Here is a 23,554-nt window from a genome sequence, read left to right on the forward strand (position 1 = left end):
TGCCTCCCAGTGCTGTGATTAAAAAGCATGCGCCACCATGCCCAGCAGTGTTTTTTTTTTTTGGTCTTGGTTGTTTTGTTTTTCTTGAGACAGGTTCTCACTATATACCCAGGTGGGCCTTGAACTGTGTCGGCCTCCTGAGTGCTAGCGTTACAAGCACAGTGGGCTCTAACTCTGTCCTTAGGTATCAAATTCCAGCATGCGAAGTGTCTGCACTAAATTCTTCACCACAGCCAAAGAAAGCGACATGTAATAGTCATTCACTGCCACAAATTATCACTAGTAGTAATTTCTGACTCATTGCTTGGGCTGTACAAAGTGTACCTACCAGCCAGTGTTCCCCAGAGCCATGGAGACGGAGCTGAGAAGGAGATTGCATTTGGACTCACTGAGAACCGCATCACTGTGTGCAGCAGGAGCAATCACCACAAACTCCCGCAGGCCATACCTTAAAGACAGACCCACCCCATTAAAGAGAAATTTCAGAACACAGAAATCTATCATTTGAAAAATTTTTCCCATAGGAAATTTAAGCCAAATTTGCACTAGCAGCTTTGCTATTACTAGCTCTTCCACACTCCCTACCATACTCTGCCATGGCAAATGAATCTATAAACCTAGGGACAGTCTGGGGGTCTCCTTACGACACACTAGAAGACATCTGAATAAAAGGTATACATACCATCTTACCAGGCAATGTGCTCTTGGAGGAAAGTCATTATTCATGCACAACAAATCTTGCATAGCTTGTGGAATAGCATCTAAAGGAACATTTGATAATAAAAACATTTTCAATTTAAGGCAGAACTTCATGACATAATTGAGAAGATGTTTGCAATCATTACAGGTTGTATCTAGGACTTCCTCTAAGATTTAGGGAAAGTCTCACCTTCAAAATTTGAAAATAAAATCAAAAAATATCATTCCTATGCTGATATAGTTTTTGGTACTAAATCATTCCAAGGGCCCTCACCCTCACTAGGGAGCCAGTTCTAAGTCATTCTCCAATGGTCCTCTCCATCACTAGGGAGCAGTCTTCTGTTTGTTCTTCCAAGCTCTGACTAGACATCAGTCACCCATGGATCACTTTGTATAGAGGCCTTTTCTGACATGCTAGACATATTCAATGCTTTTGTAAAATCTCTCTGCCCAGTTTCCCATTTCTAACCCAAGTACCTTTGAATTCCAACATGTAACAAGGCAAAGACATAAATTAGTATTATATATGCTCTGAAGTACATATAAGGTCAAAGTATAAAGAATAGTATTTATTCATATGGTATTTTTGTTGGACAGCTATAATTGCTTAGCAAATTTGTATTTTGCTAATATTCTAAACTAATAAATGAGAGCATTGTCTTGACACTGAGCATCAAAAATAAGGACTTCCAAAACAAAAAAAGGTAAGTGTTCAAATCTTCTGCCTGCTGGTAATACAGACTTAAACGTGCACCTCTAAGTTAGCTGTGGATTTGCTTGTAACTCTCACCATAAGTCACAGCTTAGGTCACAACACAATAAAAAGAAATATCACAGCACACACACAATATAAGCAACAATGCTTTAATTATCTTAAATTCATTCATCTTTTCTTTATCTATCTCAGAAACACTGATTTGAAGCTTCATTACTATAGCAAACTTTCCTTAATGTATGATCTTTTCCAAAATTAATAAAACTTAGTATTTATGTTGATCAGTTTCCTTTATTGTCAACTTAATTTCGGATCTGGAGATGTTTGTGTTCTCATCACTGACTATATACATTTCACTCTTCCTCCCCAAACACAGACCTTCTTTGCTTCGTATGCGTGAATATGGGCAAGGTTATCAGTCAGCCCTGCTGTGAGAACCTGAGTGCAGAATCTCTCTAGTGCTCTGTGCGCAGGAACGCTAAATACCAGGAAAGGTGATGCCACGTTCCTCCTCATGAGGAATGGTACAGAGACTTCAGCCCATGCTTACAAATGACTATTTGTTTTGGCCAGAAAAACCTTAAAACCTTTGGCCTATTTATTCTCTGAATGCATAAGAAGGGTACAGTAACCTCACCCCATCCATGGGGCTTCTTACCAAATGTGATCCAAAATATTTAGTGGAAAATTCTAAAAATAAGTGACTCGGAAGCTTTAAATAACTTTTATTTATAGTATACTGATTCATTTTATTAGTTATTACTGCCAGTTTTTTACAATGATAATTTGTAAAATATGTTTTGCTACAGATTCATGCATTTATAGAACATGGCACACATGGCTTGGTTCTCCACTAGAGATTCAGAACGAACTGCCCACAGCTAGAAGGGGACTACTGAATTTGAGTAGCAGCACTGAAGTTCACCTTTATTTAACACCTTGCTCACTGTTACTCACTGGTGTCATTGAGCCGGCTTTAGATTCTATGGCCCAGTGACAACGAAAAGCACAATCTTCTAAGGACCAAATACTGAGATAAGGGCCTAAGTACATCTCATACAGTCTTCACATTAACCCTCCACGTAGTATTCACTCCACAAATGAAATACATTTTGAAAGTCAAGTCTAGCAAGTGGGAGCTGGAGATGACTCAGTAGTTACAAGTGCTTGCTTCCAAAGCCTGATGGCCTGGGTTCAATTGCACAGTAGCTATGGAAAGCAGTTCATCTGCAGTGGCAAGAGATCCCAGTACACCCATCCTTTTCTCTCTTTCATTCTCCCTGCTTACAAATAAATAATTTTAAAAAAGAAACTAGCAAGTAGAAAAATTAGAATTTGAGGACACTTGGTCTGGCTTCAACATGTAAACTTTACACACTCACTGTAATGTAGAAAGGTTTTCCTTTCAAAGCAGTTCTGAAAAGCCAGCTTACTTGTGTAAGATCTCCATACAGCCTAATCTGATCTCTCCTGATTGAATGTGTTTCTTCTGAACTATAGTAGTATAGGATCTGTGGCAAGGATGCCATTTATGCTTTCTATATCCTATAACTGTTATTATTTACAGATTTTATCTCCCTACTGAAATGTACTCTCATGTAAGACTGAGTTTAAAGGGACTTGCTGAGGCTGGAGAGATGGCTTAGCAGTTAGGCCTAAGGGACCCAGGTTCGATTCCCCAGTACCCACATTAAGCCAGATGTAAATGGTGGTGCATGTATCTGGAGGCCCTGGTGCGGCCATTCTCTCTCTAACTGCCTCTTTTTTTTCTCTCTCTCCTTCAAATAATAAAATTAATTAAATTAAACATATAAAAAAAGGATTTAGTATATATTAGGTACTCAATAAATATGTGCTGCTTACATGATTTTTAAAGTGAATATCTGTAATTCTTCCTCTTCTCCAGACACAGTACTAGCTCATCCTGTACATGTGGTAAAAATCAATTTTGTGTGGATATAAGTGAATTACGAAAACTGTTAATAATTAAGAATTATTGTCACTCATGGATATGGTGGCACATGCCTTGAATCCCAGCATTTGGGAGGTTGAGGTAGGAGGATTGTCATGAGTTCAAGACCAGCCTATAGTTATATATAGTTTCAGATCAGCTCAGGCAACACTGAGACCCTACCTCAAAAAAACAACAAAATTTTTACAAATGCTAAAGCAGAAAAACAAAAACTTACCCTCTAGTTCTTCATCCTTTCCTTCCTTATCAGTAGACTCTTGTACAAGATAATGATGAGTGACTGAGAACTTGAAGTCAGCAAAGGAAATTTCATCTGATCTCTCTTCCCATATGCCAGAGGTAAATATACCCTGTATTTAATAGCAGAATGGAAAAACACACAACTTAAAGTATCCAGAAGTTATTATAGTGTTTTTTTGCAAGTGGTTTGTTTCTCTTTTCTGCTCATTCTTGTCAAAGTTGCAACCTAGTTGTTGTTCACATTAATAAAAGCAACAGAAAAAGTATAAATGATTTACCACAATGGCTTTTTAGACAGTATTTATTATTATTACTTAAGACAGTATTCTCCTAGAATATAACTATTAAAGATCAGAGTTTTCAAATCATTTCCTTACAGTCATGTTTAAAATCATGGGCCGGGCATGGTGTTACATGCCTTTAATTGCAGCACTCGGGAGGTAGAAGATTGCTGTGAGTTCAAGGCCACCCTGAGTAAGACTACATAGTGAATTCCAGTTCAGCCTGGGCTACACAGAGATGCTACCTCAGACCCTCCCCCACAAAAAATAAAAACTTCTCCACCAGTAGCAGAATGTGTCCCATTACTTTTTAAAAATTATTTATGTGTGAGCCAGAGAGAGAGAGAGAAAATTAGTGCACTAGGACCTGCAGCCTGCTGTGGTTTCCAGATGCATGCTCCCCCTTGCATCTGGCTTCGTGCAAGCTGGAGATTTGAACATGAGTTCTTAGGCTTTGCAGGTCAGCCTGGGCTACAGCAAGACCCTACCTCAAAAAAATTAAAAATCTGGGCTGGAGAGATGGCTTGGCGGTTAAGCGCTTGCCTGTGAAGCCTAAGGACCCCAGTTCGAGGCTTGGTTCCCCAGGTCCCACGTTAGCCAGATGCACAAGGGGGCGCACGCATCTGGGGTTCGTTTGCAGAGGCTGGAAGCCCTGGCGCGCCCATTCTCTCTCTCTCCCTCTATCTGTCTTTCTCTCTGTGTCTGTCGCTCTCAAATAAATAAATAAATAAATTTTTAAAAAATTTAAAAAAATTAAAAATCTGAAAAATAAAAAAAATTAAAAATCTAAAAAAAAACCCCAAGCATATTAAAATCTCTATTTATAGAAACCACTACATAAAGAAGTGTTTAGTAAAATCAACTCCAGTAATATGACATCTGTACTACTTGTTTGCTTAACAGGTACTTCAAGCTTCTTTATAAAGTACTTAAATCTTTCATTTAAAAAGCAACTTCTGGACTACAGAGATGGCTTAGCAGCTGAGGCACTTGCCTGCAAAGCCTAATGACTTGGGTTTGGTTCCCTAGTACCCACTTAAAGTAGATGCACAAAGTGGCACATGCATCTGGAGTTCATTTGCAGCAGCTAAAGGCCCTGGCATGCCCTTTCTTTCATTTTCATTCTCTTTCTCCCCTTGCAAATAAATAATTACACACACCCACCCAGCAACTTCTTGGCACTAGAAAGATGACTCAGCTTTATAATAAAGCCTGTCGGCCAGGTTAAATGCCCCAGCCACCCACAAAAAATCAGACAGGCATTTGTTTGCAGCAGCAAGGGATCCTAATGCACCCATAAACACACACACATGCAAATAATATTTTTCTTTCTTAATAAGCATAATTTGGGGGCTGGAGAGATGGTTTAGTGGTTAAGGCACTTGCCTGTGAAGCCTAAGGACCCAGTACCCACATAAGCCAGATGTACATGGTGGTGCATATGTCTGGAGTTAATCCCAGCAGAGGTAGGATTGCCATGAGTTCAAGGCCACCCTGAGACTACACAGTGAATTCCAGGTCAGCCTGAGATAATGAGACCCTACCTCAAAACAAGCAAACAAAAAAAACCAAGGTGGACAGCAACTGTGGTAGTCTGAATTATGTTCCCTAATAAATTTGGGATTTTACATTTTAATTTAAGAGGGGCAGCTAGAGAGAATGGGCATGCCAGGGCCTGTAGCTACTGCAAACAAATCCCAGACACTTGTGCCACCTTGTGCCTCTGGTTTTATGTAGGTACTTGGATATCAAGCCTGGGTCCTTCGATTTGCAAGCAAGCACCTTAACCGCTAAGTTATCCCTCCAGCCCTTGGCATGTTTTATTAAAGCCTGCAACTTGGATCTTCAGCTGCCTGGCTGGAGGTTATCACTGTGGGCAGAGCCTGGGGTCCAGCCTTAAGGTGTTATTGGGGAGGTCTGAATACCAGCCTAAGTTATGCAAAAGTATGCCAGGGTCCCTGCTATTTGGCTGTTGGTTTTGTGCTTGCTGTTGGAGGTGCTGATGGTGGCCTTTTCTCTGCATGAATCTGTGGAAGGGGGCCAGCTTCTTCCACCAATAATGGAACTTCCTGAGTCTAAGCCTGACATAAATCCCATGCCTCCCATTAACTGTCAGTTTGGAGGTTCATCCCATCAGCATGTAGCTGACTATGACAGAAATGAGAAAGATGTCCAATGTAAAAGGTATGTGTTCACACACTGCAGGCTTACTTGTACCCGCTCATATAAGCATGCATACACACAATGCATACACACACACACACACACACACACACACACACACACAGCAATTTCTTGATTGGTAACCTTTTTTTAAAATTTATTTTGAGAGGGAGGAGACAAAGGGAGACAGAAAATGGGCATGCCAGGGCCTTCAGCCGCTGTAAAGAACTCCAGATGTGTGTAACCCCTTGTGCGCATATACAACATTGTGCATTTGCATCACCGTGGGACCTGGAGATTCAAACAGGAGCTCTTAAGCTTTACAGGCAAGCGTCTTAAGCACTAAGCTATTTCTGTAGTCCAATTGGTAAACATTTTATTGAAGATTCCAAAGAAGCCCTTACTCACAAAATATAACGTGGAAAGTATTTTACCACTGGGCCTATAATCTCCCCTTCACTGTTCTTTCTAACAGAGAAGCAACAGTTATTTCCAATAGCACTGCTATTATTCAGGAAATACCAATCAAGAAACTTGCTATGCACAAATAGCCCAAAATTGGACAGAAAATACAGAGACTATATTAATTATTGAGCTTTTAAAAATGTCCCAAGCCTTTAATGATAGCACTTGGGAGGCAGAGGTAGGAGGATCACTGTGAGTCTGAGGCCAGCCTGAGACTAGTGAATTCCAGGTCAGCCTGGACCACAGACCCTACCTTAAACAAACAAACAAAAAAGCTTCAATGACTATTTCTGAATGTTTTATATGTGCTCCTGATGAGATATTTATAATTCCAAAATATATTAAATCTCATTTTTTGGGCTTTTTCTCAAGATAGGATCTCACTCTAGCCCAGGCTGACCTTGAACTTACTTTGTAGGCCCAGGCTGGCCGCAAACTCACAGCAATCCTATCAGGAAGCAGACAAGCAAAAGCTGCAGGTCCAACAGAATCATCATGATCTTGCAATCCACGATCATCACCAGGCTATGCTGCCTCTCACATACTGCTTGTCAATTTACATTACAAAATGAAAATGTTGGGCTGAAGAGATGGATGCAAAGCCCAACAGCCTGGGTTTCATTCCCCAGTACCCACATAAAGCCAGATCCACAAAGTGGCACATGCATCTAGAGTTCATTTGCAGTGGCTAAAGGCCCTGGCATGCCCATTCTTTCTCTCTCTTCTGTCTCTCTTGCTATGTGCAAATAAGTTTTAAAAAAAATGAAAGTGTCAATCTTAACAAAAAGCTACCAAGCTTCGAATTTGAAAGAACAGGAAATAAAAAAGACCAATTTTGGGTTGGAGAGATGGCTTAGAGGTTAGGCACTTGCCTGTGAAGCCTAAGGACCCCGGTTGGAGGCTCAATTCCCTAGTACCCACGTAAGCCAGATGCACAAGGTGGCACATGCATCTGGAGTTTGTTTGCAGTGGCTGGAAGACCTGGTGCACCCATTCTCCCTCTCTCTCCTGCCTCTATCTCTGTCAGTCTCAAATATTTTTTTTTAAAGACCAAGTTTTTCTTCGATATAATATCCAAAGACACTATAGTTATTCCAAGAAAAAAATAAGCCCATAAACCTTACGTTAAATAGCTCTATTCCCCAAAAATTGTGAGCTTGAGTAGCTTTCATTTTGTTCACTTTTTAGGAATACTGATCTTTCATCAGTGACTGATCCTCAACTATCTAACTTTCTAAAAACTTCAAAGTTAAAAAAAAAATCTGCATTCCTCTACTTTTATGATCCATAAAACCACCAAATGTTTCCAGTGAAGTGCAAGTAAAGGAATCTCAATTTATGAATTCTGGAGGCAGAGGCAGGAGAATCACCATGAGTTCAAGGCCCACCCTGAGACCCAGAGCTAGAGCAAAACCCTACCTTGAAAAAAATCCCCCCAAAAAAGAGCAGCATGAAATGGTTAAGTCCAATTTCTCTCGAAAAAACTTTAAAAAATATTTTCTAACATTCCAAGGGGCAAGAGAAGAATAAACTCAGAAGAACAAATAACATCACACACAGAATGACAGTATAGAGAGACATAAACTTTATTATTTAGATTTCACAAATAACTTACATACAGCATCTGCTACAAATGCAAATCCAAATTCTTCCAAATACTATTTGATGTTTATAGACTGTATATAACTTAAAAATTACATATACTTTGAATTCAAATGTTCCAAGGGCATAGAAATAGATTTCAGAATAAATATCAACTTAGTAACACCAGCAAAGAGCTCTGACCTTTTCAAGTGGCCTTCCCAGACAGCTTCCAATCAGTTTCCAGTCATTGAGCACTTCTTCTACTTTGGAGATAAACCTAGGACAGGAAAAGACTTTCTAAATACACAACTACACTGTTTCCTATTATTGTGCAATTTTTTTTAACAAGGTACTTGTTATAAAAGTAATATACTGAAAGCTACTTTAATGCCCAATTGCAAAAAAATGGCTGTAATTTAATGGTGCATAAACTCAATGAACTAATACATACTCATTAAAAATTGTTCTGAAGAACACCTGAGGAAACAAGAAATGTTAAGTGAAAAAACAAAGCTATAGAAACAAGTATTGACATAGTTTGATTGCTTACAATCCAGGCATGGTGGCATAAACCTTTAATCCCAGCACTTAGGAGACAAAGGCAAGGGAATGCTGTGATTTTGAGACCAGCCTAAGACTACATAGTCAATTTCAGGTGAGCTTGACCTACTGTGAGACCCTACTTCAAAAAAAGAAATAAAGCTGGGTGTGGTGGTGCGCCTTTAATCCCAACACTCAGAAGGCAAAGGATTGCCATGAGGTCGAGGTCACCAGGAGAATACGGAGTGAATTCCAGGTCAGCCTAGACTAGAGTGAAACCCTACCTTGAAAAACCAAAAAAATAAAATAAAAGTGTTTATAACAAACACAAAAGAAAATGTCAACAATTTAATAGTTATCTTTTATTTAACTGAGGCATTATTACTAATAAATAATAATTTAGCCGGGCATGGTGGCATGCCTATAATCCCAGGATTTAAAAGGCTGAGGTAGGAAGGCTGCCAAGAGTTCGAGGTCAGCCTGGACTACAGTGAGTTCCAGGTCAGTCTGGGCTTAGAGAGATGGCTCAGAGGTTAAGGCACTTGCTGGCAAAGTCTATCAGCCCAGGTTCAATTCTCCAGTACCCATGTAAAAGCAGATGATGCACAAAGTAGCTTTCCAGCAGCTTGAGGCCCTGGCTTATAACATTCTTTCTCTCTCTACTTGCAAATGAATAAAAATATTTTTTAAAGGGCTGGAGGGCCCAGCAGCATTTGGGAGGCAGAGGTAGGAGGATCACTGTGAGTTCAAGGCCACCCTGAGACTCCATAGTGAATTCCAGGTCAGCCTGGGCTCAAGTGATACTCTACCTCAAAAAAAAAGGGGTGGGTGGGGGGTGGCTAAAGAGCCAGGTGTGATGGCTCATGCCTTTAATCCTAGCACTCAAGAGGCAGAGGTAGGAGGATTGCCATGAGTTTGAGGCCACCCTGAGACTACATAGTGCATTCCAGGTCAGCCTGGGCTAGAGTGAAACCCTACCTTGAAAACCAAAAAAAAAAGAAAGAAAGGAAAGGGTCTGGAGAGATAGCTTAGTGGTAAAGATGCTTGCCTGCAAAGCCTAAGGACCCATGTTTGACTCTCCAGGTCCCGTGTAAGGCATACGCACAAGGTGTCATAAGCACACAAGGCCACACATGTGCACAAAGTGGCACATGCATCTGGATTTTGCAATGGCTGGAGACCTTGGTGTACAAATTCTCTAATTAAAAAAAAAAATTACTTTGAATTCCAGGTTGGCCTGGGCTGGATGAAGACCCTACCTTGGGAAAAAAAAAAGAAAATTACTTCAAAAAAAAAGGAGGCTGGAGACGTGGCTTAGTAGTTAAGGCACTTGTCTGCAAAGCCTAAAGACCCAGGTTTGACTCCCCAGTACCCACGAAAACCAGATGCACAAGGTGGCACATGTGTCTGGAGTTCATAAGCAGTGGCTAAAGGCCCTGGCATGCCCATTCTGTTATTCTAGCTGCCTCTTTCAATCTCTCAAATAAATTATTTTTTAAAAACTAAAATAAATTTAAAGTACAGCTCTCAGAGTAAAAGCAGGAACATCTTAAAATAAATTTTAGCACTACTGGCTAAGAGAAAATTTGTACTGTATCCTAAAGTATTAAAACTTGACTAGAGAAATTCAGTAACCTTTTCCTTAATAGTTCTCCAGATCTTGGCAGAGGGTCACTTGACTCTTTGTATACACTTGTGGAAAAACTGGTTTCTTTCCTATTCCTATTCCAGCGCTTACATCAGTTTGTTACTATAGACACATTAGGACTATCTGAGTCAAGTCTGTTCTTTTGCTACCACTGTACTTTCAATAAGAGCAAGAACCTTACTTGTTTATTGGGAAGGTTAGTTCGTTGTATTTTTTTCTGTTTTGTTTTGTTTTGTTTTTTAATTTATGAGAGGGGGTGGAGAGAGAGGGAGGGAGAGAAGGCAGATAGAGAGAATGGACACACCAGGCCCTATAGCCACTGCAAATGAACTCCAGATCACTTTATGCATCTGGCTTAAGTAGGTACTGGGGAAATCAAACTTGGGTCCTTAGGTTTCACAGGCAAATGCCTTAACCACTAAACCATCTCTCCAGCCCTTGTTGAGATTTTGTTTTGTGATTAGATGAGACCATACCTGCTTTTACTAACAACTGGATCCCTAAGTCCCTAATGTCTCACACTGTACTTGAAACATAGACATTTATTATTCAACAGACAAATGATAAAGTTATGGGCGTCCACTTAGTCCTCTCAATAAATTAGCTGCATAGTACATATCACACTCAAAAAACTAGTCTCAGCATTTTTCTCACATATCATAAAAAAATACTGGTTTTGCCAAAATTCAAAAGTTAGATATCCTGATTTGTGGCAGTTCTCATTGTTATGTTAACCATTATTTTCAGAAGCAGATAAGGATTTAATATTCTCCTTGGGAAATTTTAAATATTTAACTAGATGAAGCCAGGCATCATGGCACATGCCTTTAATTCCAGCACTTGGGAGGCAGAGGTAGAACAACGCTGTGAGTTCCAGGCCACCCTGAGACTACATAGTGAATTTCAGGTCAGCCTGGGCTAGAGTGAGACCTTACCTCAAAAAACAAAATCAAACAAACAACAAAAACATACAAAAAGGGCTGCAGAGATGGCTTAGTGGTTAAGGCAGTTGCCTGCAAAGCCAAAGGACCCACGTTAGCTAGATGCACAAGGTGGTGCATGTGTCTGGAGTTTGTTTGCAGTGGATGGAGGTCCTGGCGCAACAATTCTCTCCTCTCTCTCTGTCAAATAAATAAATAACAGACAAAAAAAATTTTAACTAAGTGAAATTAGTCATTTTCCACTTAAAACACTGACCACTGTTAGTCCCTTATAACTTATCCTTCAAGATTCAAACTACATTCTAACCACCTTCACTACATCAATTTTAAGTTAAACATGCTCAAAACTTGCTTTTTTTACTTTGACATAGCCTTACCTTTCTTTTCTTCTTCTTCTTTTTTTGCTTTTTTGAGGTAGGGCCAAGCTGACCTGGAATTTACTATGTAGTCTTAGCGTGGCCTCAAACTCATGGTGATCCTACTTCTGCCTCCAAAATGCTGGGATTAAAGCATATGCCTCTCCACCTAGCCTTACCTTCATTCATTCTTTTTTGAAAATATTTTATTCATTTATTTGAGAGAGAAAGAGAATGGGCACGCCAGCGCCTCTAGCCACTGCAAACGAACTCCACATACATGCAACCACCTTGTGCATTAGGCTTTATGTGGGTACTGGGTAACCAAACCTGGGTCATTTTGCTTTACAAGCAAGCACCTTAACCACTAAGCCATCTCTCCAACCCACCTTCATTCTTTCAAGCAAGAAACTGCAGTTCTGTATTTGATTCTTCCTACTGCAATGCACATCAAGCTTGCAGACGTGCACAGCTAGTTCACCCTAACTATGAATCAAGCAAGGTAAGTTGCTCACTTTATTTTATGTCAATGTAACAACTTGACACAAGCAACATACCATCTAGCCACTCAAATCAAGGGTCTTTCACCACTTTAAGCACTGATTCTTCTAAGTATAGTCTGCTGGCTGGCCAACATGTACATTATCTGGGGCCTTCTTAGGAGAGTAAACTTGGGGATTAACCTCAAGCCTTGCATAACGGGAAATGGAACCCAGAAATTTTTAATTCTGATGCACAATAAAGCCTGAAAATTGCTAATCAGAAGCAACTTAATGAGATGGCATTACCGCCACTTTGGGAGGTAAGCTTATTTTCATCCCATAGACAACACTTCACAACATATTTACTCATTTAGTTCCAAAAGTTCATTTTTATGTTATGTCTCTAGGCAGTATCAGTCCCTTCTCAGACTAACCAACTCCTTAACCACTTTTCATTTTCTTCCTTTTAAGAAATTTATTTATTTATGGGGGTAGAGAATGGGAACACCAGGACCTCTAGCCACTGCAAACAAACTCCAGATGCATGTGCCACCATGTGAATCTGGTTTATGTAGGTTCTGGGGAATAGAACCTGGGTCCTTAGGCTTCGTAGGCAAGTACCTTAAAACCACTAAACCATCTCTCTAGCCCCTTTCTTATTTTTTTTAACATTTTTATTTGCATGTGTATATGTGTGTACACATATGGGTGCACCAGAGCCTCTTTGCACTGCAAACAAAGTCCACCAGATGCACGTACCCTTTATGTCTGGTTTTACACGGGTACTTGAGAATCCAACCTGGGTGTACATGTTCGCAAATCCTTAAGCTACTGAGCCATCTTCCCAGCCCTCCACTTTCTTTCTTAAGCCAACATTTGTTTGGTGGCTAAGGTTGGTCTTGATCTCCTTAGCTCAAGTGATCCACCTCAGCCTCCCCAGTCACCACGAATATAAGCAAACACCACCACCTCCAGCTTCCATTTTCCTTATGCCACAAAAACAGCTCACAATTTTGTGGTCCGCATCATTATTCCTGTTAAAACTACTACTTTGTAGTTAGTTTACTGGTCTACAATTTAGCAATTTATTGGGCTTTATTTTTTAAGGTGTAGATTTCCTCATCCTTAGTACAGCTGGGCTACCTGCTTATTATGTCTTGCCAGTGTGATTATTGTGTCTTACTCTTTATTGGCAGGGGCCTGACACAGATAGGCACCATAACTCAATCAAGGATCTTTTGTGTCTTCCTGTGACATTGATTGATGTGATATCCCCAAATTTGGAAAACAAAACATCGCCAACAATGTAAAACTACTGACCACAACACAGAAGGGTTTCTTTAACGTTGTACAAAATTTCTCCAATCTAACTTATCATTGTGCAACAAACTTAGCTTTCAACTAATTTCCGTGCTAGAAATTTCACCAGGACCAACATCCATCTGAGTTTGCCAGGAAAGTACATGGCCCAGGTAAACTCCATTCCTGGCGGCCCAAGGCCGGAGGCCTGAAAATCCATGGACCTAGTAAAAAAATGTTGTGACAAGACGGAGACAGCGGTGGAAGCGTGGCAGACGGGCAAACCACGGCCCCTCGGAAGTCCTCGCGGCGGGCTGGCCCGGGGACACTGGACAAGAGCAGCAGCTGCGGAGCCCCCGGCGCACCTAGACGGGCCGGAAGTGAGGGCCGGGCACAGCGAGGGCTTCCGGGCGGGGGAAAGTGAGGGCTCGGCAGAGCGACGGCTTCCGGGCGCGGGGGAAGTGGGGGGCGGCGGCAGCGTCCCGTGGGCCGGGAGGGCGGGCGCGGGGGCTGCGCGGGAGGCCGGGCCGCCGCGCTCCCCGCCAGGCCCGGCGGCCGGCACCCACTCACCTCTCCCACTCCGAGGCCGTGGTGAAGTCTGTGATCTCGAAGACCTCCGACTCGGGCTGCGGAAAGAGGGAAGCAGAGACACTGAGCCCCGGGCGGCCGCGTGCACCAGCGAACGAAACGCAGTCAGAAACCCTGGGCCCGGAGCTCACCTCGCTATCGGCCGCCATCTTGAGCCGGGCTCCCGGAAGAAGGGCGCGGGAGGGGCGGGGCGTCGCGGAGAGGGGCGGGGCCTCGGCCGGGCCGCCCGCCTCCATGCCCCGCCCCCTGCTGCTGCGGAGGCCTGCGGAGGTGGGGCTTTGGTTCTCAGGGCTGGAAACATTTTGTGTGCCTTCCACTATAACCCCCGCTCAAGCTGATCTAAAGATATTTGAATATCTTTTTTTTTTAATTTTTGTTTGTTTATTTATTTATTTGAGAGCAATAGATAGAGCGAGAAAGAGGCAGAGAGGAAGAGAGAGAGAATGGGCACGCCAGGCCTCCAGCCACTGCAAAGGAACTCCAGACGCGTTAGTCCCCTTGTGCATCTGGCTAATGTGGGTCCTGGGGAATTGAGCCTTGAGCCGGGGTCCTTAGGCTTCACAGGCAAGCGCTTAACCACTAAGCCATCTCTCCAGCCCTGAAAATATCTTGTAAAGATTATAGCAAAATAATAGGAAACAGGCCCTAAAAGGCCGTAGATGCAAGTGGTATAAGAGTGTGTTAAAGCCGGGCATGGTGGCGCGCACCTTTAACCCCAGCACTCTGGAGGCAGAGGTAGGAGGATCGCGGCGAGTTCGAGGGCATCCTGAGACTACATAGTGAATTCCAGGTCAGCCTTTACTAAAATGAAACTCTACCACGAGGGAAAAAAAAAGCGTATTAAAGGATGGGCATTCCTTTGCAGTGTCATGAGATGTTGATGTGCATGCGCGTACACACACACACACACACACACACACACACGTGTTTGAAAATAAACTTTTTTAAAAAAAGAGTGTAGGCCTAGGGAGATAACTCTAGTGCTTGCTTGCAAAGCCTGTGCGCTCAGTTCAATTCCCCAACACCCATGTAAAGCTGGATGCAAAAAGTGGCATAAGCATCTAATTTTCAATTGCTGAGGCAAGAGATCCTGGTACACCCATACACACACAAAAATAAATAAATAAATAAATATATGTATGTATATATATACATATATATATATATATACATATATATATATATATTAAAGCAGTAGGCTAGGGTGATGGTTCAGAAGTTAAAGGCCTTTGTTTACAAAACCTGTTGACCAAAGTTCAATTCCCCACCTGCCCATGAATACACCAGACCCCCAAAACCAAGCACAAGCATCTGGCTTTTGTTTGCAGTGACAATAAGCCATGGCACACCCATACACTCATACATGCATGCACACCCACACACACACCAAAACATACAAGTGCACGCACATGTACACACATGCTCATACACATGTACACACACACACACATAACCTACAGCTTACTGAGTCTGCTTTCATCCCTTTTTTTTAATTTTCAAACTGGGTCTTGTATAGTCCAGTCTGGCTTCTAAGTCAGACTGCCTCTACCTCCTGAGTGCTGAGATTACAGGTGTGTGCCACCATACCCAGTTTACCAATCACCTTTGTGCATGCTGGGCAAAAGCAGTCTGCCAAATGAGCTGCATTTCCAGCCCCACATTCAAACTCTATTGACTCCTGGGCACTGAGCAAGGTCCTCTAAACTCACCAACTCCTTTTTTCTACCCCTGGGGAAAATATCACCCACTTTGTCTAAGTTCTGAAATGAGACCATTATATAAATTCTCTAATTTCTGGAAAGAGAAGCTGCTCAGTGGATGTATTACCCATTAAGCCACTGAAAAATGGAGGTGCAAGTTGCAGTTAAAGGCTCTACCTCATCATGAGCCTAGGGGAGCAGCACCTGCTGATGTCTGGCTAAATGCACATAGTATGCCCACCAGGCTGCCTGGTAAGCACGTTCTATATTTATACCTATATAGTAATGCTACTCTCTTTTGGCTAGAGAAACTTCTCTTTTCACATGGTGGTGACTATTGGGGTGACTCAAAAATGGCCAAAGTGCTGAGAAATGACAGTGGAGTGTTCAACACTAAGTGAGACACCTCTATCACACCCTCCAAGGCTCAGGGTTAATTTTGGAAAACTGGTGGAAAGAATGTAAGAGCCAAAGGAAAGGTAGGACTATTTACACCACACACAAAATGGCCTTGATATTCACAACCTCACAGTGTCTGCCACTTCCTTCACAAGACCTTCATAATAATAGAAGAAAAAGATGATGACATCAATGTGGAAGAGAGACTAATTAAAAAGAAAAAAGTGTCCAAAATAAACAAATAATATTTAAAAAGAAAAAGGGATTCAGGGCTGGAGAGATGGCTTAGCAGTTAGGGCGCTTGCCTGCAAAGCCTAAAAACCCATGTTTGACTGTCCAGATTCCACGGTAGCCACACATGGAAAGGTAAGACAAGTGCAAGGTTGCACATGCCCACTAGGTGGCGCAAGCATCTGGAGTTAGATTACAGTGGCTGAGACCCTGGCATGCTAATTCTTTCTCCCTCCTTCCCTCCCTCCCTCCTCTCTCTCTCTAAAACAAACAAACAAACAAAAAGGAATCAATGAGGGTGAATTTGAGAAAGGGAGCATGGTGTGGGGAAAAGTATTATATTTATTGTCTATGGAAGCTGTCAATAAAAAGTTTTAATTCTACCTCATACAAACCAAAATATTGTAGATGAAATGATACTCTGCCTGGGATTGGCTTTAAAATAATGGAAGGGGAAAGTAGGTGAATATAGAGGTGATTTAAAAGAAAGGTTTAGGCCAGGTGTGGTGGCACACGTCTTTAATCCCAGCACTAGGGAGGCAGAGGGAGGAAGATTGCCATGAGTTTGAGGCCACCCTGAGACTCCATAGTGAATTCCAGGTCAGCCTGAGCTACAGTGAAACTGTACCTCAAAAAACAAAAAAAAAAAAAAAAAAAAAGGAAGGAAGGAAAAAAAAAGGAAGAAAGGTTTGCAGGGACTTTGCAGAGTACAAAATCAACCAGCCTGACAAGAAGTACACACTTGTGCAATAGTGGCACGTGGCCTCTGCAGGCAACCAACTGTTTTCTGATTGGACATGAGGCCCACTCTGGGAGAAAACTCATATCACATATTGGAAACTAAGTCAAAACTCCATGGTCAGGACATTCATTGACTCCAGAGTGAGGCCCCCACTGCTCTCTGAAGAAGAATGGGTTTGCACATGCACACACACACACACCCTCTCAAATTACTTTGCATATCCCCTTTAACCCAGGCTGCTCTCACCCATGGTTGGAGAATCTGTTTTGTTTTATAGAAGGCAAAGAAAAAAAAAAAAAAAGGAGGATAAACAAGATCCACTGAAAGATCCACTGATAAGACAAGAAGAGAGCTGATTGCCCAGCATGAGACATGACATCTCTACCACATCTCCCTGGTCCTGGAGAAATTGCAGTGGAAGCCATGCTGTGAACATGCTCTTACTGAAAGCCTGGCAACCAGCTCCAGAGTGATGGTGACAGACACAGTGACCAATCAAAACCCATAAAAGCGGAAATCCAGAGGCTACAGAGAACTCAACACTAAGCCAGACTGCCAACATGCCTGCTATGGCTCAGGGAATATTGTGGAAGAGGAGACAGAAAGATTCTAAGACGCACAAAATGCATAGGAATACTCTGAGAAATGGTCCCTCCCCATCCCCACTACCCCACAAGGACTAACTGAAGCCTTCATGACCCCACAGTGAATACCATAACTCCTCTGAGGAGGGCCCTAGGGAAACAGGAGCAGGGGCAAGGGGATAAACGAGTATAACCCTATTTAATAGATAGATGTATATATATATAATAAAATAAAATGAACATTTTTTTAAAGGCTTGAATGGAGGCTGGAGAGATGATTCAGTGGTTAAGGCACTTGCCTGCAAAGCTTAATGACCCAGGTTTGATTCCCCAGTATCAACATTCAGCCAAATGGCCACAGTGGCACATGCATTTGGAGTTCTTTGCAGTAGCTAGAGGCCATGGCCCACCCATTTTTTTTTTTTTCTCTCTCTCACTCCTTGAAAATAAGTAGATAAAAAACATTGCTTAAAAAAGGTTTAAGGGTTGGAGAGATGGCTTAGCAGTTATGGTGCTTGCCTGCAAAGCCAAAGGACCCAGGTTTGATTCCCCAGGACCCATGTAAGCCAGATACACAAGGTGGTGCATGCATCTGGAGTTTGTTTGCAGTGGCTGAAGGCCACTATCTGCCTCTTTCTCTCTCTCTCCCTCAAATAAATAAATAGAAAAAAATTTGGGGGTGGTGGCATATGCCTTTAATACCAGCACTTGGGAGGCAGAGGTAGGAGAATTGCTGTGAGTTCAAGGCCACCCTGAGACTACAGAGTGAACTGCAGGTCAACATGGAGTTCAAAAACTAAAACTAAACAAAACAAAACAAAAAAAAGATTTAAATAGATCATTGTTTAAGTCTATAATGGGGCATAGGTGTTCTAGTTTTATTTAGGCTTAGGCTTGAAGCTTTTCATAGTTTGAAAATTAAAAAATAAGGCTGGAGAGATGATTCAATGGTTAAGACACTTGCCTGCAAAGCCCAACTGTCTGGGTTCAATTCCCTAGTAACCATGTAAAGCCAAATGCACAGTGGTGCATGCATCTGGAATTTGTTTGCAGCAGCTGGAGGCCCTGGTATGCCCATATAATCTTTCTCTCTCTCTCTCTCTCCCTTTCTCTCTCTCTTTCTCTTCTTGCAAAATAAAAAAAATAAAATTAAATCCTATTTAATGAGTTGTGAAACCCACAGAAGTATGTGGAATTAGGTAACTAGGAAATACAGTTTTGGTAACTAAAATTCCTTTTTTGTTCTTTAGTATGTACATGAGTGTGTGTGTGAGTGTGGTGTGTACATGCCACAGGGCATGTGTGGAAATCAGGAGACATCTTCAAATGGTGGTCCTCACTCCCTCCTTATTTTGGGGCAGGCTGGCCCAGGAGCTGTCAGAAGACTCTCCTGCCCACCTCCCTTCTGCGGTGGGCGTGCTGGGCCCTCAGATGCTCATGCTGTCATGTGCAGCTGTCCATGGCTTCCGAGGGTCTGAACTCAGGTACTTTTGCTTCCATAGTAAGTACTTGTCTGCCAAGCCATATTTCTGTTCCCCAAAATTATTAATCTTAAAAGAAGAATTAGAAATATCAGCTGACAGAAAGCTGGAAGAAGCCATTCTACATGTAGTTCAATGGGAGAAAGAGATACCACCAGTGAAGATACTCAACAGTGGACACTGCAAGCCTTATAATTGGTTAGCCAGGCCAAATGAGCCAACGGGTGCAATAGTGGTACGTCTGTCATGGTGGAAACCAACTGCCCTCCAATTGGACTGGAGGCCTGCTCCATGGGGGGGAATACATCCCTGATACTGAAAACTTAAAACAGGGGTAGTCATGAGCCCTAGGGGTGAAACATCTGCTGATGTCTGGATAAGGGTATATACTATGCTTATCAAACTGCCCAGTAAGCACTTCTCTTAATATTTATACCCTTATATTAATGCTACTCTCACTTTGGGTAGAGAATCTTCCCTTTTCAGATGGTAGTGACATTGGGATGACTCAGAAGGTATCTAGTGCTGGAAAGAAGTGACTGGAGTACTGAGTAACATTTTGATCACACCTTCCAAGGCTTAGGGTCTAATGTGAAAGAGGTGGCAGAAATGGCCTGCATATCCATGGCCTCACAGTGCCTGACACTACCTACACAAGAACATCATAAGAGGAGGAAAAGATCATGACATCAAAATAAAAGAGAGACTGATTGAGATGGGGAGGGGATATGATGGAGAATAGAATTTCAAAGGGAAAAGTAGGGAGGGGGGAGAGAGGGCATTACCATGGGATATTTTTTATAATCATGGAAAATGTTAATAAAAATTGAGAAAAAAAAAAAGAAATAGCAAAGATTGGGCTTAGTGGTTAAGGCACTTGCCTGTGAAGCCTAAGGACTCAGGTTTGATTCTCCGGATCCCACATAAGCCAGATGCACAATAGTGGCACATGCATCTGGAGTTCGTTTGCAGTGGCTAGAGGCCCTGGTGTGCCCATTCTCTCCTCACTCTCTCCCTCTCTCTGTCTCTAATAAATAAATATTGATGAAATCTTCAAAAAAAAAGGAAAAGAAATAGCAGAGCTGTAGTGATATATACAGAGGCTGTGGTGAAGCCAGAGGTCAGAAGAGTGCTGACAGCAGCTGCTACTGTGGACGTGCTTCGTTTCTGTCCACTGTACTAAGAAGTCGTATCACTACTCCCGCATTCTTTCCCAAGAGGTCCCCTCTTGTATGGTCATGCATTTACGAGCGTTTAAACACCTGTTGGAAATCAATCTCTAGACTGGGCACCAGGGATATTTGGCTCTATTAGTGAAGTAAGTCAGACAGATGTGATTTTAGACACTTGTTATCTCTATGACTTTGTGCAAATTACTACACTTCCATAACACTGTGTCTACTAGTGGAAGGGGGACTGTCTTACAAATCACTGCGCAGGCTGTTATGAGCTCTATGTACAATAGCCCAGTGTCCTGCCTGGGATAGGTGACCAGCAGTCATAGCATTTATAATGCCTGCACTTTGAAAGCTATGAAATGCTACTGATAAGCCATTACTTTTTCTTTCTCTTGATTAATCTTAAAGAAGCTTCCAAAAAAAGTGAAGGCAGAAACTTTCAAAACCACTTCTGAAGACCATGTAAGCTTCACGAAGTTCCATGTCAGATGCTCTATGAAGCTGCCTGATCAGGTTGCTAAGTAAAGTTTTCTTCCAAGGTATTTTTGGTTTCTTGTCTTCTCCCTAGAGAAAATTTTTAAGTAAGTTATTTGTTGCAGCAAACTGTGAAGCCAAGATCCTAATGATGTAAAATACCCATGGGAGACACACTTTTATTAGATTTTCACAGGTTCACAAAGCATAAAAGATTCTGTTTCTTCAGGATTAAGAGATATTTTGCTCCATATCCAAAGGCAAGAGCTTTCCTATGAGAGTGTGTCTCCTCTCTGGTATAATTCAGTTATTTCAAGGTGTTACCAATAATGGCCATGGGGAGATATTTTGACACACAGGCAATTTAAAAGATTAGAAGACTGGAAAAAAATCACCCTCAGTATAGTCCTCAGAGGAATGGGGGGCATAAGGCTTTAATTAGGTCTCAGTGATTAAAAAAAAAAAAACTTGTTTGTGAAAGGCACAATAGTGCGGGACTCCAGCATCCTCATCTAATTTGATGGTCCTGTGCAGGGAGCCAGGACTTCTTGATGCTGGCCCAGAATGATCGCAATAGTCACACTGGAAGAAGAAGACGTAAGAACGAGAAACTTCAAAGAGTCATTCTCCAAATCAAAATCAGTAATACTTATCAAGCATCTCCTGTCATGACACTGTAATAATAATCCCATAGAAGGCATTGCAGTCAGGTTTACATTGCTGGTAGAAATCACCTGACCAAGAGCAGCTTTTGTGGGGGAAAAAAAAAGGTTTATTTTGGCTTACAGGCTTGAGGGGAAGCTCCATGATGGCAGGGGAAAATGACGGCATGAGCAGGGGCTGGACATCACCCCCTGGCCAACACCAGGTGAACAACAGCAACAGGAGAGTGTGCCAAACACTGGCAAGAGGAAACTGGCTACAATACTCAGGAGCCCGCCCCCAACAATACACTGCCTCTAGGAGGCATTAATTCCCAAATCTCCATCAGCTGGGAACCTAGCATTCAGAACACCCAAGTTTATGGGGGACACCTGAATCAAATCTCCACATAAGGATTCCAAAGAAAAATAATTCCTGCTTGCTGGGTTCGCACAGTCTGAGGAAGCAGAGATAAGATATGTCTAATAATAATGTGGTTTAGAAAAGAATGTTAATGGTTATCCAACTTCTCAAAGCTCCTAGTAAAATGAATGGTAAAAAAAAAACAACACTGGTGAGTTTCAGAACACAAACACACACAGTATGTCATATTCTAAAAACGAAGCGTACTGTTTTGTCGTCAAGATCAGAAATAACTGGCTTCATCCATGTATTTGCTGTGACTAGACCGCATCTATCATTGCTGCAAAGCTCACCAACTAGGTTTGACTAGCTGACAGCAAGCCCTGGGAATCCTCCTGTGTCTGCCTTCCAGCTGCTGAGATTACAAGTACACATCACCATGCCCAGCGTTTTCTCTGTGTGTGTGCTCACACACATGCATGTGTTTGTGTGTGTGAGTGTAGGTACACACACGTGTGTGGAGATCAGAGGACCACCTCCAGTGGTGCTCCTTGCCATCTGCCATGTTTGAGAGAAAGAGACAGGGCCTTCAGTGGCCACAAACAAACTCCAGACGCATGTGCCACCTTGTGCATCTGGCTTATGTGGGTCCTGGGGAATTGAACTTGGGTCCTTTGGCTTTGCAGGCAAGTGCCTTCATTGTTAAAGCCATTTTTCCAGCCCGGAAGCTGTTTCTTAAACCCATAAATGTGCTAAGAGGCAATTTTTGTTTTTATCTGTGGAACCATCCATCTGTGAGTGGAACTATCATGCAAAAAAGTATTCCACAGATTTTAAAAACATGCCTCCTGGCCGGGAGTGGTAGCCCACGCCTTTAATCCCAGCACTTGGGAGGCAGAGGTAGGAGGATCGCCGTGAGTTTGAGGCCACCCTGAGACTACATAGTGAATTCCAGGTCAGCCTGGGCTAGAGTGAGACCCTACCTCAAAAAAACAAACAAACAAAAAGCCTCCTAGCAAATGACATATGTGTTTGCCAGGAAGTTCAGTAACCAACATGTTCACAGCTCTGCATTGCTTCCCTCCTGCATTTCTGTGAGCGTCCTGAGCTCCACCTCCACACCCAGAAACTGGAGAAAAATGGAGCTTACAACTCTTCCTGTCCCTTGTCCGATATAGTCAATAAAACGTAAGTATACATTAATTATATCTATGGATATATATGTGTGTACCTACATTATATCCCATAATACTACCACATCTATAAGAAATAGAAAAAGGGCTGGAGAGATGGCTAAGCGGTTAAGCACTTGCCTGTGAAGCCTAAGGATCCCAATTCAAGGCTCGATTCCCCAGGACTCATGTTAGCCAGATGCACAAGGGGCGCATGCATCTGGGGTTTGTTTGCAGTGGCTGGAGGCCCTGGCAAATATTTTTTTTTAATTTTGTTTGTTTTTATTTATTTATTTGAGAGTGACAGACAGATAGAGAAAGAAGCAGAGAGAGAGAGAGAGTGAATGGGTGCGCCAGAGCCTCCAGCCACTGCAAACGAACTCCAGATGCATGCACCACCTTGTGCATCTGGCTAACGTGGGACCTGGGAAATCAAGCCTGGAACCGGGGTCCTTAGGCTTCACAGGCAAGCACTTAACCACTAAGCCATCTCTCCAGCCCCTGGCAAATATTTTTTCAAAAAGAAATAGAAAAAGCCGGGCATGGTGGTGCACGCCTTTAATCCCAGCACTTGGGAGGCAAAGGTAGGAGGATTGCCGTGAGTTTGAGGCCTCC

General features: G+C 42.3%; 1 protein-coding gene across 3 annotated transcripts in view; it reads right to left on the bottom strand.

Annotated features, from left to right (window-relative positions):
* The window catches only part of Rab3gap1 (RAB3 GTPase activating protein catalytic subunit 1), a 69,840-nt gene extending 55,702 nt beyond the window's left edge, over positions 1-14,138 (bottom strand). For all 3 annotated transcript variants that reach the window (XM_045148639.1, XM_045148637.1, XR_006637109.1), the window contains exons 1-6: positions 14,105-14,138; positions 13,956-14,011; positions 8,321-8,396; positions 3,604-3,736; positions 683-761; positions 329-448 (exon numbers count right to left, since the gene is read on the bottom strand). In XM_045148639.1, coding sequence (XP_045004574.1) covers positions 329-448; positions 683-761; positions 3,604-3,736; positions 8,321-8,396; positions 13,956-14,011; positions 14,105-14,122 — 482 coding nt within the window. In that variant the 5' untranslated portion in view covers positions 14,123-14,138. The remainder of the gene's footprint in view (positions 1-328; positions 449-682; positions 762-3,603; positions 3,737-8,320; positions 8,397-13,955; positions 14,012-14,104) is intronic.
* Positions 14,139-23,554: the final 9,416 nt, after the last annotated feature.

The sequence above is a fragment of the Jaculus jaculus genome, chromosome 5, assembly GCF_020740685.1.
Source record: "Jaculus jaculus isolate mJacJac1 chromosome 5, mJacJac1.mat.Y.cur, whole genome shotgun sequence".
Lineage (NCBI taxonomy): Eukaryota > Metazoa > Chordata > Mammalia > Rodentia > Dipodidae > Jaculus > Jaculus jaculus.